This window comes from Lycium ferocissimum, unplaced genomic scaffold (assembly GCF_029784015.1).
Source record: "Lycium ferocissimum isolate CSIRO_LF1 unplaced genomic scaffold, AGI_CSIRO_Lferr_CH_V1 ctg2066, whole genome shotgun sequence".
NCBI classification, from domain to species: domain Eukaryota; kingdom Viridiplantae; phylum Streptophyta; class Magnoliopsida; order Solanales; family Solanaceae; genus Lycium; species Lycium ferocissimum.
The window spans coordinates 122,802-135,320 of NW_026719194.1; the positions used below are offsets into that span (position 1 = coordinate 122,802).

Sequence of the window (12,519 nt, forward strand, 5' to 3'; positions counted from 1 at the left end):
GGAATCTTATGATAATATCATTAGCGCTGAATTACCTGATCAAGATACAAAACCATATTTATATTCATGTGTTCTTAAACACATGATGCATGGTCCTTGTGGTAATCTTAATCCTACAAATCCTTGCATGAAGAAGATGGGTTCTTGCAAGTTTAATTATCCAAAAAGCTTTGTCGATCATACTTCAAAAAGAGCTGATTCTTATCCAATTTATAGAAGACGAAATACAGTAATAACAATAAAGATAAGAGATCACTACTTGGATAATTCGTGGGTTGTTCCATACAACCCTTTTTTACTTGGAAAATTTAATTGTCATATGAATGTTGAAGTATGCTCTGACATTAAAGTTGTAAAGTATCTATATAAATATATTTGTAAAGGACATGATAAAATTTATTTTTTGTACATGCTAATGAGAAAAACGTAGAAATTGATGAAATAAAAAATATCGATGTTTAGATGGGTATCACCACCGGAAGTTACATGGCGCTTGTTTGGTTTCTCTATCAGTGAAATGTCACCAAGTGTGTGTTCCTTACAAATTCATCTTGAGGGACAACAGTATGTTTCATTTAAAAACAATGCTAATATACGTGTAGTTGTAAATAATCCGATGATTAAGTTGACCATGCTAACTGAATTTTTTTACATGAATAAAACTAACATAGATGCTATAGAACTTAATTTGTTGTATAAAGAATTTCCTGAATATTTTGTGTGGTCGCCTAAAGACAGGAAGTGGTCACGCCGACAAAAAGGGCATACTATTGGACGTGTTGTAATGTGTCATCCTACAGAAAGTGAACGCTATTATCTAAGATTGTTGTTAATGAATGTTAGAGGACCGAAATCATATGAAGATTTACGAATTGTTGATGGAGTACTATGTAGTAGCTTTAGAATGTCGAAAAGCGAGGTCTTCTACATTGTGATAACAATTTGATTGAATGCATGTTAGAAGCAACAAGTTATCAAATGCCACATAGTTTAAGAAGCTTGTTTGCTACATTATTAGTATATTGTAATCTAGTGAACCCAAGAGAATTGTGGGAACAATTGAACAACCCATGTCTGAAGATTACAAGTTACTACCCAATATTGGAAGAAACGAAATTCGATTTCAAGTTTTAAGTCATATTAATGACATATTGCATTATATGGGAGCTGACATAAACGAATTTAAACTTGTTCAGCAAACAATCCGACCTTCCAAAACAGCAAAAGAGGCAAAGGAAGTTCATTTTGAGAGAACAATCGTCGTTAGTGAAGAAGACATCTCACAATGCAAAAAGCTTAATAGGGATCAACTTAAAGCTTATAATATAATTATTGAGAGAATATTTTCACATAGAGCGGGAGCATTTTTCATTGATGGTCCAGGAGGAACAGGAAAAACATTCTTATATCGTGCTTTACTCGCAACTATACGGTCTAAAGGATATATAGCATTGGCAACAACTACGGCGTGTGGTACTTCCATTCTTCCTGGTGGACGAACTGCACATTCACGCTTTAAAATTCCAATAAATGTGGATGATATGTTTAGTTGCAATATTAGCCAAAGTGCACTAGCATGCTTAATTAGAGATGCAAAATTAATCGTATGGGATAAAGTGTCAATGGCAAAAAAAAAAAAAAATGATTGAAGCTTTTGATTTACTCTTAAAAGACCTCATGGATACAAATATACGTTTTGGTGGAAAAGTTGTGGTTTTTGGAGGTGATTTCAGACAAACGCTTCCTATTGTGCGAAACGGAAAAAAAGAAGATTTTATTAATGAAAGTTTATTATATTCTGACATTTGGGAAGAACTTGAAAGATTGCCCTTATCCGAAAATATGAGAGCAAAAGCAGATCCTCAATTCTGTGATTATTTAATGAGAATTGGAAATAGACAAGAGAAAGACAATTCTACAAATAAGATTGAAATTCCAGATTCTTTTATTATTCCTTTTACAACTGAAAGAGAATCTTTAGATAAATTGTTCACAATAACGTATCCAAATATGCACACATTTTTCTCAATAACATCTTCCTCAAATTTCCGTGTTATTCTAACAACAAAAAATGATTTCATAAACGAAATAAATGACATGCTTATAGCTAAATTTCCAGGAACATCAAAAACATTTGTCGGTATTGATGAAACCATTGAACCTAATGATCAGGTAAAATTTGAGGACCTAACATACTCTTAATCCTATTTGGCTTGCCGCTGTATAAGTTATCATTAAAAGAGAATTGTCCAATTATATTATTACGAAATCTAAATCCATGTGAGGGGTTATGTAATGGTACGCGGTTGACTTGCTGTGACTTTAAAACACATGTTATAAGTGCTAAGATTTCATCGGGTGACTTCAAAGACACACGTCTTTATCCCAAGAATACCATTAATAGCATCTCAAGATGAAAAAATGCCAGTTCCTTTCAAAAGGACACAATTTCCTATACGACTATGTTTTGCTATGACCATAAATAAAGCACAAAGTCAAACATTGGATTTTGTTGGAATTTATTTGCGAGAACCAGTCTTTTCACATGGTCACCTTTACGTTGTTTTATCAAGAGTAAAGAGTTCAAACTGTATAAAAATGCTAATTCGGCCCCCAAAAGCAACTGATCATGATGATCGCTTGACATATAATGTAGTTTATGATGACATCATTCAAAAAACAATTCTGCAAAAATAATATAGCATAACCAAGTACTGAGTTATTCTTTCTCCATTTTATTTTACATTATTTACTTTTATCACTCAGTATACTAACCATATCTTCTTTTTTCTTTTCATTGTTTTACAGTATCTATTACAGAATATGGAGTATAGACATAATATTAATGAGATAACTCCGCAAACAAGAGAGTGGACATGCAAAGTACAGCTTATTGAAAAAGCTAGAGCAAGACATAGTAAGGATGGGCGGATACGATTTCAGATCATGATTGCACAAGATGAGACAGTAATCTTGCTACTTTCATGTTTACTATTCCAATAATTTATAATTTCTTTCTTATTTTAATCTATAGTATTTTCAATATGTTTTGATGTTAGATTTGGTATTTCTTTCACATGAGAATTAGAGAGTGTTTCTTGATATATCGTGGGTATTCACAGCGTTTAATCAAGAGCTAGATAATTATTATGGAGAACAAGTTTTTGTGTTTCGATTTATATGATTTTCTTTGGAGTATTTTGGAAGATGAAGTTTGTTCGGTAACAATCTATTTGGTTATTTGTTATATATACATCTCTCCTTACCCTTGAATTGTTAAAAATTGCTTCATCTTATTTGTTTTTGATAAAAAAGTTTAACTAAGCATGGATATTAAGAAATATATAATTTATTAGTAATAATTAAATTTCATATAAGTATATTTTCAATATATAAAAAAAAATATCATTTGCGGAGCCCTTATTAATAATCTTTCTTTTACTGGTGTTTCCTTATTAATAATCTTTCTTTTATTGGTGTTTTTACCGCTCCGAAGCTATTTTGCGTATGCTGTTGTGAATATTTTGTCTTGTGGGACATAAAAGCCAACATAGTTTAGTGTTTCATTACCATTCATTTTCTTGTGTCAAGTTTGCTGTTATTAGCATGTCATGCTATGCACATCCTCCTACTATGTACATGATAGCTTTTGTCCACTAAAATTAGGCTTAAGCAGATGAAAGAAATGATGTAAACATTTTCCATTCTTTGAAAGATGTTTCCTATAATTTTATTCCAACTTTATTGCCCATTAGAATCTTCGTACCAATCCGTCGATAAGGATGCATTAGCTTTCTTTTAGGTCGAGGAGAAGAAATCTCAATGGATTTCATGTATTGTATCACCATTAGTTGATTTACAAACAACCGAATCAAGAAAACGTTGAACATCAATAACCAATATAAAATTGATTTGACTCTTATTAATGTTGGATAGATGCCTTTAAACATAAACATACACTTACTTTAGAAGGCGGCATATAGATAAAATGGGATAAGATAAGTAAACCTTTTAGAAAAACTTATGAGCATGGCTTCGAAAAGCTTTGGTGCCCATGTGTTGTGAATTTTAAATAATCCATTCATTTTATTAGATGTTTACCTCTTATGCGTTACCATGCCCTACCATGAATCTTTAATATCTATTTAACTGATTATTTGTAAATACAGGAAGAACAAGTTGCAATTGTTTTGTATGGAAATGACATAGGAAAATATGAAAAGAAGTTATATCACATATTTGATATCAAAAAAAGTTAGACCACCTCTACCCTATGGAATTCCGTCAATAGGTTTGAATGGGTTCTAGATAGATTTTCTTATTGAACAAGTAAAGGGAGACAATGTAGGATCCACCATTGCTTCCAACAAGATTTTGTTGATATCTTTATCGAACTGGACCAAGATCCACGGCATGTGGAATTTGGTAAGTGAGTACTTTTCGTGTATTTTAAGTATACTTATATGTCGTTTCATGAAATAGTATTCACGGCACCTAAAAACGTTGACATACTTCCGTTGTTGTGAGTTGTGGTGCAATAAAGATTGTTGGCGTCCATGGAAACAAATGTCAACAAATCATTGTCATGGATACAAAGTAAGTCCACTAACATTAAAAATAATTAATTTCATCATAGTTCTTATTTCTAGTATCATTAATGTTATATCCCGCATTTCTGTACATTGGGACAATCTGGATTAATTGTGATAAATTGGGGACAAAACCATTCCGGGATACAAAGTCGGGATTTTTGACCTTCGATTTTATTTTGAAACATAAGTTGTGCATGAATTTGTTGGTATGGAACAATTAGGAAAATTTGGGACCAAAATTGGAATAAATGGAACTTGCAAATCATGCAATTTGTATGCATTTGGCCGTGTGGTTTTTGGGATTGGCCCACCCATTTTGTGTTCATTTTTAATTGGAACAACACATGGTGTGGGCCAAGGTACTTGAATAAGTCTTATACTTGCATAAAAGATGACTACTAGTTCATTATATTCATCACTTAGAAAAAAAATAAGATCAAGAAGTGAAGAGAAGGGAGGCTCTCGATTACCCTTGGAAATTTCAACTTTCATTCAAGCCCTTCTAAAATTATTTTGTTGATGCAAACCCACTATTTTGAGGTCCCTAAGTAGCGTGGAAGCATTGTTCGGGTCATCCAAACACCCGTTGTGTAGATCGCAAACCCTAGGCAAGTTGGGGAGTTGAAGAAGAAAGGTGAGATTTCATTATGTTTTATGTGTTATAAAGGTTGTATGTATGTTGTAGTATGTTAATATGGATGAAAATCATGAAAAATAGTATGTTGGAAGTGAGTGGTGTGCATGGGTTCTAGCCGTGCGAAGTGGGTGTGTGTTGTGTTGTGTTGAAGCTATGAATTAATGTCTAGTTAGTATATTATGATCATTGTAAGGTGAAGAACGATTGAGAATCATCCTTATATATATATGTGTAGTGTTGGTCGAAAATGGGTCATGTTATATGACAAAGAACGCCTTAATGTCGCTTAATGTTTTAGTCGTCGTCGTCGTTATGAATCTTATGTTGGAAATGAATGTTTAATGACTCAAATTGATGTGGTAGTTGTTGCGGACTGATTTGGAGGTTTTTGTACCTTTAATGTAATTTGTATGTTGATGAGAATAGCATTGTAGAATGTGAATTGTTGATGCAATCATGGTTTGGAAATGAGGAATGGTGATAGGGGTGTCTCGGGTTTGCGTGAATTCGGGTAAATAGGAGCAATTTTTGGATTGTTGGAAATGTTATATGAATTGCTTAGAATGTCTTTAAATATGGTTGGTATGGGTTCGGGTTAATATTTGAATGTATAAGTATCGATGTTGGCTTGAAGGTAAGCCGTTGAATTGAATTTATGAATGTTGTTGAATGATGGAAAAGAGAGTTATTATTGTCGTATTGCCTTCCGGATTGGTTTTTGATGTTGCTAGGTTGGTTGTTGTTGTTGATTGATTTGGCCGAGTTAAATTCTCGGGGTAGCCTAATTATAGGGGAAATGCTGTCGAAATTTCTGTAGACAAGCATTTTTTCCAACTTGTATTCTTAAGGCTTACAAATGACATTTGGTAATTGTGACCAATTGCAGATTTTGGAGGAAACGGGAGTTGAATTTAGATAAGCCTAAGAAGCGAATAAGGTATGTGAAGCTTGCTCTTTCCTTCCCTTGACATGTCCTAGGTATGTTAGGCTAAGATACGAGCTTTGGGGACGACTCTACTCCTCGGAATCCGAGCTTCATTTTGCCCTTTCTCATTTAGTAGAATTGAATTAAGCATGTCTGTTTGTTGAAACATTTGTTCAAACATCCGTAGTTCGCCCAAATGATATTGGAGGGCCTAGAATCCTTTGTATATGACCTCGTAAGGCCTAACGACCATAGTTTGGGGTACGCCGCCTCAATTTGACCGAGGTGGGGCTCGCGCATTCGGGATCTCCCTATGTCGCTTTCGTTTGGTATATTTGCGAGATTTTGAAAGAGAACTTTTGACCATCGCTCCGATTACTATAAAATAGTTATTTTAACTACTTTATTGAGTTTGATAATACATTTTGACACATAAGAACGATTTCGAAGGTTGTAACTTTTGTATACTAATTAGATAAATCTGAAACTTGTTTCTGCATTTTCCGATGTTAGCAAATATATTTGGTCATCGGATTTTGAAAGGTAACTTAATTATTTATTTGCTCATATGCATGTGATTTTGATACGGGATTATGATTTCTGAAGTTCGGTTTGATATGTTTTCGAGTGACATTCGGAGAAAATTTGATTTGACTATTTTCTTGGTTTGGAAATAATAATACGCTTTGGTTATTCTATTGGGTTTGTAATAATGATTTGTATGCCGGTACGTGATATTACCGTATGGGTATTCGGCCGCGGTATGTTACGTGATATAGCCGTTGGTATTTGGCCGCGGTATGCTATGTGATATTTCTTGTTGGGTATTTGGCCGCGGTATGTTATCATATTGCCGTGGGTATTTGGCGGTATGTTATGTGATATGATAGTGCATTTTGGATTTTGACCGCGGTATATGGTGTGATACTGAGTTCTATAAATACTTTGTTATTCTTGAGGAAAAAAATAATAATAATAACATGATAAATAAACATTTTGGTATTTTTGGATATGTACTTACTTTCCGTACTTCCGTTTCGATTATGACCCAGATTTGATTATTGTATATTTCTGCTTTGCATACTCAGTACATATTCGTGCGACCCCTTTCTTCGGGGGGCTGCGTTTCATGCCCCAAGCACGGACGTCCGGTTCGACGATCCGCCGGTCTAGGACACCCATTCTGCAGTTGGATTGCTCCCTTTATTTAGGAGCCCACATCTTGGTATATACTCGTCCGTTGTATATGTATGAGTTTGTTCAGGGGTACGGCGAGGCCCTATCCCGTCATATGATTTTGTCCTTCTGTTTAGAGGTCTGTGGATATATACGTGTGGGTTGTGCCCAGTCTGTTCGGTTAGACTTGTGTGATATGTGTTTTAGGCGATTCTGTTCGCCATGGCAGCCTTGTCGACTTGCATATATATAAATGTCGATCTGTTGGCCCTGTGTGGCCTTTGTTGGTATTTTCTGCGTCCAGGGTTATTTTGGATAGTCAGAAAAACAAAGAAAAACTCTGCCGAAATTTTTCCGGAAATAATATAAGTTGAAACATAGCTATTTTATAGTAATCGGAGCGATATATCGGCGTTTGTGTACGCAATAGTTTGACACTATATATGATATTTGTATACGTGTAGATCATTTAATATGATTCCGTTGAATATGTGTGTTCGGGTGCCCAGTTCGGGCGCTAGTCGCGGCCTACGGGGTTGGGTCGCGACAATTAAAATACTGCATCACCTGAAACTGCATTTGGAATACAGCTTTGATCTTCTCCTGAAAATTAATTTGTTTGTCCTTTCTTTGCTATCTGAGAAAGCTGCCTACTTCACTTTAACCTGTTACAGATTAAAAAATAAAGTTAAAAGATATTAATAATTTTTTTTTACCATGGTCGTGATCGACAGAAACTTCATGCATGGTCTTAAGATTGCTAGAGTCTAAAAGAACACAGAAGAGCTTCAAAAAAATATAATGCATGAAGGTAAATTTGAAAGAATGAATGAGATTAGAGTTGTTTTTCAAAAATACAGACAGATTTGATGTTCCCTTCCAGTAATGATTCCCCTTTAATTCATGGGGTTACTATATTTTCTTGTTCCAGAACTTTTCCTTAAATAGCTACAAGAGGATCTGCTAACGAAGGCGCTGAAAAGAAAATAAAAGAAAGAAGAAAGGGGAAATGAAGAAATCCCAGAGTAAAAAACAATAGATAGCAAATTATGCGGATCTTCATCTTAATGAAGAACTAAGGCAATCCTAATAAAGAACTAAGGCAACAGGATCTTCATCTTGTGAGATATCAGCTTTCTACAAATAAAATGTCCCGCTAATTCTTTTTTCACACCATCTAAGACCTTTATGATGGATAATGGTGTAACGTTAGGGAAATAATTTTCACCTAAATGAACAAGATTTCATCTTTATGAATTTTTTGTTAGTTTTTATGAGTAACAAATTTTCGAAACACCGGATAGGGAATGGATATAGAGGATTTATATAAGGTATCAACTAATAAATTTCCAACTAATGAACAAGATTTCATTTTTCTAAAATGTTGGAAATTTTTCTCCCTTACCCTTTTTGTTTATAGGTTGAAGGCCTGTTGTAGTATTGTTCTTCACTTTTCAACTAATGACTTGGCATGTTGCAGTAGGTTAACACTCAATGTGAAAAGATAATCAATTTTCTAAATCCTGAATTGGAAATGGATATAGAGGATTTATACAAACAAACTAAACTAATTTAGGATTTGAGGCATATTTATTCATTTATAAATTTCTAGCTAAATGAACAAGATAGTCATCTGATTTTTTGATAGTTTTTCTCTTTTATCCTTAAACTTAATAGCTTGATACTCCGTTGTTAACTAATACAGGACTACAATAATTTGTATGATAGGCAAGTTAAAAATTAAAGTTAAAAGATATTAATAAATGTTTTACTAGGTTCGTGATCCACAGAAACTTTATGCATGGTCTGAAAATTGCTAGAGTCTAAAAGAACACAGAATAGCTTCAAGAAAATATAATGCATGGAGGTAAATTTGGAAGAATAAATGATATTAGAGTTGTTTCTCCAAAATACAGGCAGATTTTATATTCCGTTATATATATGATTCTATTTAATTCATAGGGTTGCTATATTTTCTTGTTCCAGAAATCATAGAGTAGAAAACAATAGATAACAGATTATGCAAATCTTCATCTTAATGAAGAACTAAAGCATCTTAATGAAGAACTAAGGCAACAGGATCTTCATCTTGAGAGAATACCAGCTTTCTACAGATAAAATGTCCCGCTAATTCTTTTTTCACACCATCTAAGACCTTTATGATGGATAATGGTGTAACGTTAGGGAAATGAACAAGATAAATTTAATAGCTTGATGTTCTGTTACATATTGTTCTATTCGTAGCTTCACTTGTTAACTAATACAGGACTGCAGTAGTTTGTATGGTAGGCATCTATAAACGGTGTGTGACTTGCTCCTTCAGGATGATCAGTAAATTAGTAGAATAAATTTTTTTCCATTAAGGTCAAACTATTTTTCGTCTTCATTTTCCTTTGTTCTACTGTCATTAGTGAATTGAGATGCCACCTCTGCATCTCAAATGAATGGTATTTTTCATTCTGTTTTAAGCTTTTTCTTGTTTAAGCTGAAAAGCTCAGATATAGTTTATAGTTACATAAACGTTGTTTGGATTATAATCCTATTGACTTCTTAGCCTATACCATCCTTGTGTTTGTTGCATAACAAAGTAACAACAATACTCTCTTTTTTTATTCTCTCATTCTTGCAACTGTGATCTATAAATGCGGTTTTCCATGTGATATAACTTGGCATCCCTGCTTCTTCTCTACAGTATGCACCATTGTATTTTTACCTTGTGGGAGGATTTTGCTGAGATTGATGGAAGCGACCTAGCTGCACAAATTGAAGAACATCCAGTAATCCTAGCAAAACGAATTGCACGGTCTTCATATCTTTGGTATGAACTAGATTTTAATTTTTCCTGTGTCTATTAAAAACATTATTTTTTTTTACTTAGACTATGTGCAACACAGGAACATCCTTGACAACAAGATATAATTCTGTAATATTGATAAATCCATCCTATCCACAGGCTGCAGAATTGATGAACTGGTATGACATAAATATGTGACAAATAGTACAATCATATACAAAAAGCTAACTGTGTATATGACCCAAAATAATATAACTATGTTCATTTACAGGGCAAAAGAGAATGAAGAAATGTCGAGCACATATACGCAAAGAAGTTCTCTAGAAACAGCTTCATCACCAATTTTTATATCACTAAATGATGAGGCTATACCTATAGGAGATATCCAAGCACAACCAGCGGTATATGTCCAACAAATGCTACTATATATTTTGATGCGATACCATTACCAGCAAAACAACTAATCTTATGCACTTCTCTTTTTTGAATAGATGCAATCTTTTCACGTTGAAGGTAAAATATCGTTCTTTGGATGATGAGCAGCTGTTTTATGAGTTAATGTGTTCAAAATGCAAGAACTTTGTTAGGACCAAAATAATGAAGGCTATTGACTGTGTAAACTGTGATCAGCAAGCAATGTTAACACCCAGGTAACCAAGCGTTCCATAATCCAAATTTGTTTTCTCATATAATTTATGAATATAAAATAACATGTAATAATATTATATAACAGGTGCCGCTTTCAAGTCCAAATTGCAGATGGAAGTGGATCGACAATTGCAACATTAGTAGGTGAACTTGGAGAGAATCTTCTTTCAATGAAAGCTGAACAAATCTATGAAACAATTAACATAAAGGTACAAATCAATTAGAATTCTTTCTTAAGTAACTTCTGGACAATAAATTTTCTAGACCATCTTAAGTTTATAATTGTTTTCTGTTTCTTTTAGTGAGCTTGCTGGCTATGTTTTTTTAATGTGGATATTACCTTGACTGGTGTTGCAATGTCTGATTTATCTGCTGATGATTTGTAAATACCTAGCATTAAAGAACGGTTTATGTAAGATTTTTGGAATTTCCAAGTGGTTATTTGGTTGGGATTTACGATTAAGGTTAATGTGAGTCTAATTTTTAACAGGTCTTGAGTAGTAGGTATGATTAGTAGAGTTGTTCAATCTGTAATGAACATAATGAAGGACTATCCACTAAAAATTGAAATGATTAGAATAGTAATGAATTTGATCCGAGAAAAGTGGAATGAATTTAGAGGATTAATATAGTATATCCTAACTATTTGGAATTTAGCATAGTTGATTGATAGTGAATGAATGAATTGTTGTTTGGGGAATTGGGATTACTAAAGACCTACTGAAACCAATAAGGAATCTGAGGAAAAGTATGCCTGCATTTTAATCCATGATTTTTTTAGAAATGCTCCTCAATTTATCACTTTACCTCACTCTCAGGTCAACTATTTTCATTTTGTATTAGGAATTTTCTAACGTGTGGATTTAACGTTTATAGTATAGAATTTTTTTTGTGGTAAGATGCTCGGTTGTGGCTTAACAAGAGAGGAGCAGTGAGGTTCGTGCCTCTCATTACTTGTATAACTGGTTTTTCTTTTTGAGAAAGGTAATAATTATTGCGTATTTGAAAAACACATAACTGGTGTTTTTGGTCTTCACCAATTTTGGTCATAGAGGTCGAAATTCTTGATGTCACTAAATATTTTGTGTTATTCTTGATAAGGTATAGTACTTTATTAAAAGAACAGTACGAAGAAGGGTTAATTTCAAAAGTCTGCTCTTCTGTTATCGTGAACATGAATTAAATTCTATTCTACTTTTTTATTCTTAATAGCAGCTCCCGTTGAACCATCTTTAAGACCACCAAGCTCATAGATTAGCCTTTTTTTCAGCTTAAGAGAATATCTGTTACTACCCTTTGCAAGAAAATAATAGATTAAAAGCTTTTCTTGGTTTTGTTTGGCACAATTTTCTTGTGCTTCCAGTGGTAGGTCATTTAAGGTGTCAACAGAGATGCTATTATCCATTTTAACGTACTCAGTAGTTTGTCCGTTGGTCAAGCAAATGCTTTTTTTTTAACCTCTCACGCGTGGGTTGTGTATTGGAGCATTCTCTAGATTGTATTTTTTACTAGAAGTAATCATGCAACTTCTAGCTGAGGTGTAGCTATGCGTGGTTTTGTGAATAACTCTCTTTGGTGATTGATACAGTTAAGTACAGGGATTTCAAATCATTTTCAGCACCTGAAGTCCATAGTCCAAAATATTTCTTTTCTTCTCCTTCTTAAGTTCTAGTTCTTAGCTTTTCTTATTTGCTGGTTCTTATATTGCTGCTTTGTGCATGGAGCTAGATTCAATTATATCAGTACT

The 12,519-nt window shown here is 33.6% G+C and overlaps 2 protein-coding genes across 2 annotated transcripts; both read left to right on the forward strand.

Moving 5' to 3' along the window:
• The first annotated feature begins 1,677 nt into the window (after positions 1 to 1,677).
• Positions 1,678 to 4,259, forward strand: LOC132043064 (uncharacterized). Its single transcript, XM_059433546.1, has 3 exons — positions 1,678 to 2,172; positions 2,809 to 2,967; positions 4,170 to 4,259. Exons 1-3 carry the CDS (start codon positions 1,678 to 1,680, stop codon positions 4,257 to 4,259), a joined length of 744 nt encoding a protein of 247 aa, XP_059289529.1.
• Positions 4,260 to 4,522: 263 nt separating this feature from the next.
• LOC132043061 (replication protein A 70 kDa DNA-binding subunit B-like) lies at positions 4,523 to 11,091 on the forward strand. The gene is made up of 6 exons (XM_059433544.1): positions 4,523 to 4,596; positions 10,023 to 10,143; positions 10,221 to 10,303; positions 10,396 to 10,525; positions 10,616 to 10,774; positions 10,858 to 11,091. The coding sequence occupies exons 1-5, from the start codon at positions 4,586 to 4,588 to the stop codon at positions 10,658 to 10,660; spliced, it is 390 nt and encodes a 129-aa protein (XP_059289527.1). The 5' UTR covers positions 4,523 to 4,585; the 3' UTR covers positions 10,661 to 10,774; positions 10,858 to 11,091.
• The last annotated feature ends 1,428 nt before the right edge of the window (positions 11,092 to 12,519 follow it).

What these genes read in the sequence shown, in the direction of transcription:
- LOC132043061 (XM_059433544.1), top strand. An exon ending in GCTGCAGAATTGATGAACTG is followed by an intron (nt 10,304 to 10,395) that starts GTATGACATAAA and finishes GTTCATTTACAG; the next exon opens with GGCAAAAGAGAATGAAGAAA. An exon ending in ATATCCAAGCACAACCAGCG is followed by an intron (nt 10,526 to 10,615) that starts GTATATGTCCAA and finishes TTTTTTGAATAG; the next exon opens with ATGCAATCTTTTCACGTTGA.
- LOC132043064 (XM_059433546.1), top strand. Translation starts at nt 1,678, where the DNA reads ATGGATACAAATATACGTTTTGGTGGAAAAGTTGTGGTTTTTGGAGGT. An exon ending in CCATTGAACCTAATGATCAG is followed by an intron (nt 2,173 to 2,808) that starts GTAAAATTTGAG and finishes ATTGTTTTACAG; the next exon opens with TATCTATTACAGAATATGGA. An exon ending in TGATTGCACAAGATGAGACA is followed by an intron (nt 2,968 to 4,169) that starts GTAATCTTGCTA and finishes TTGTAAATACAG; the next exon opens with GAAGAACAAGTTGCAATTGT.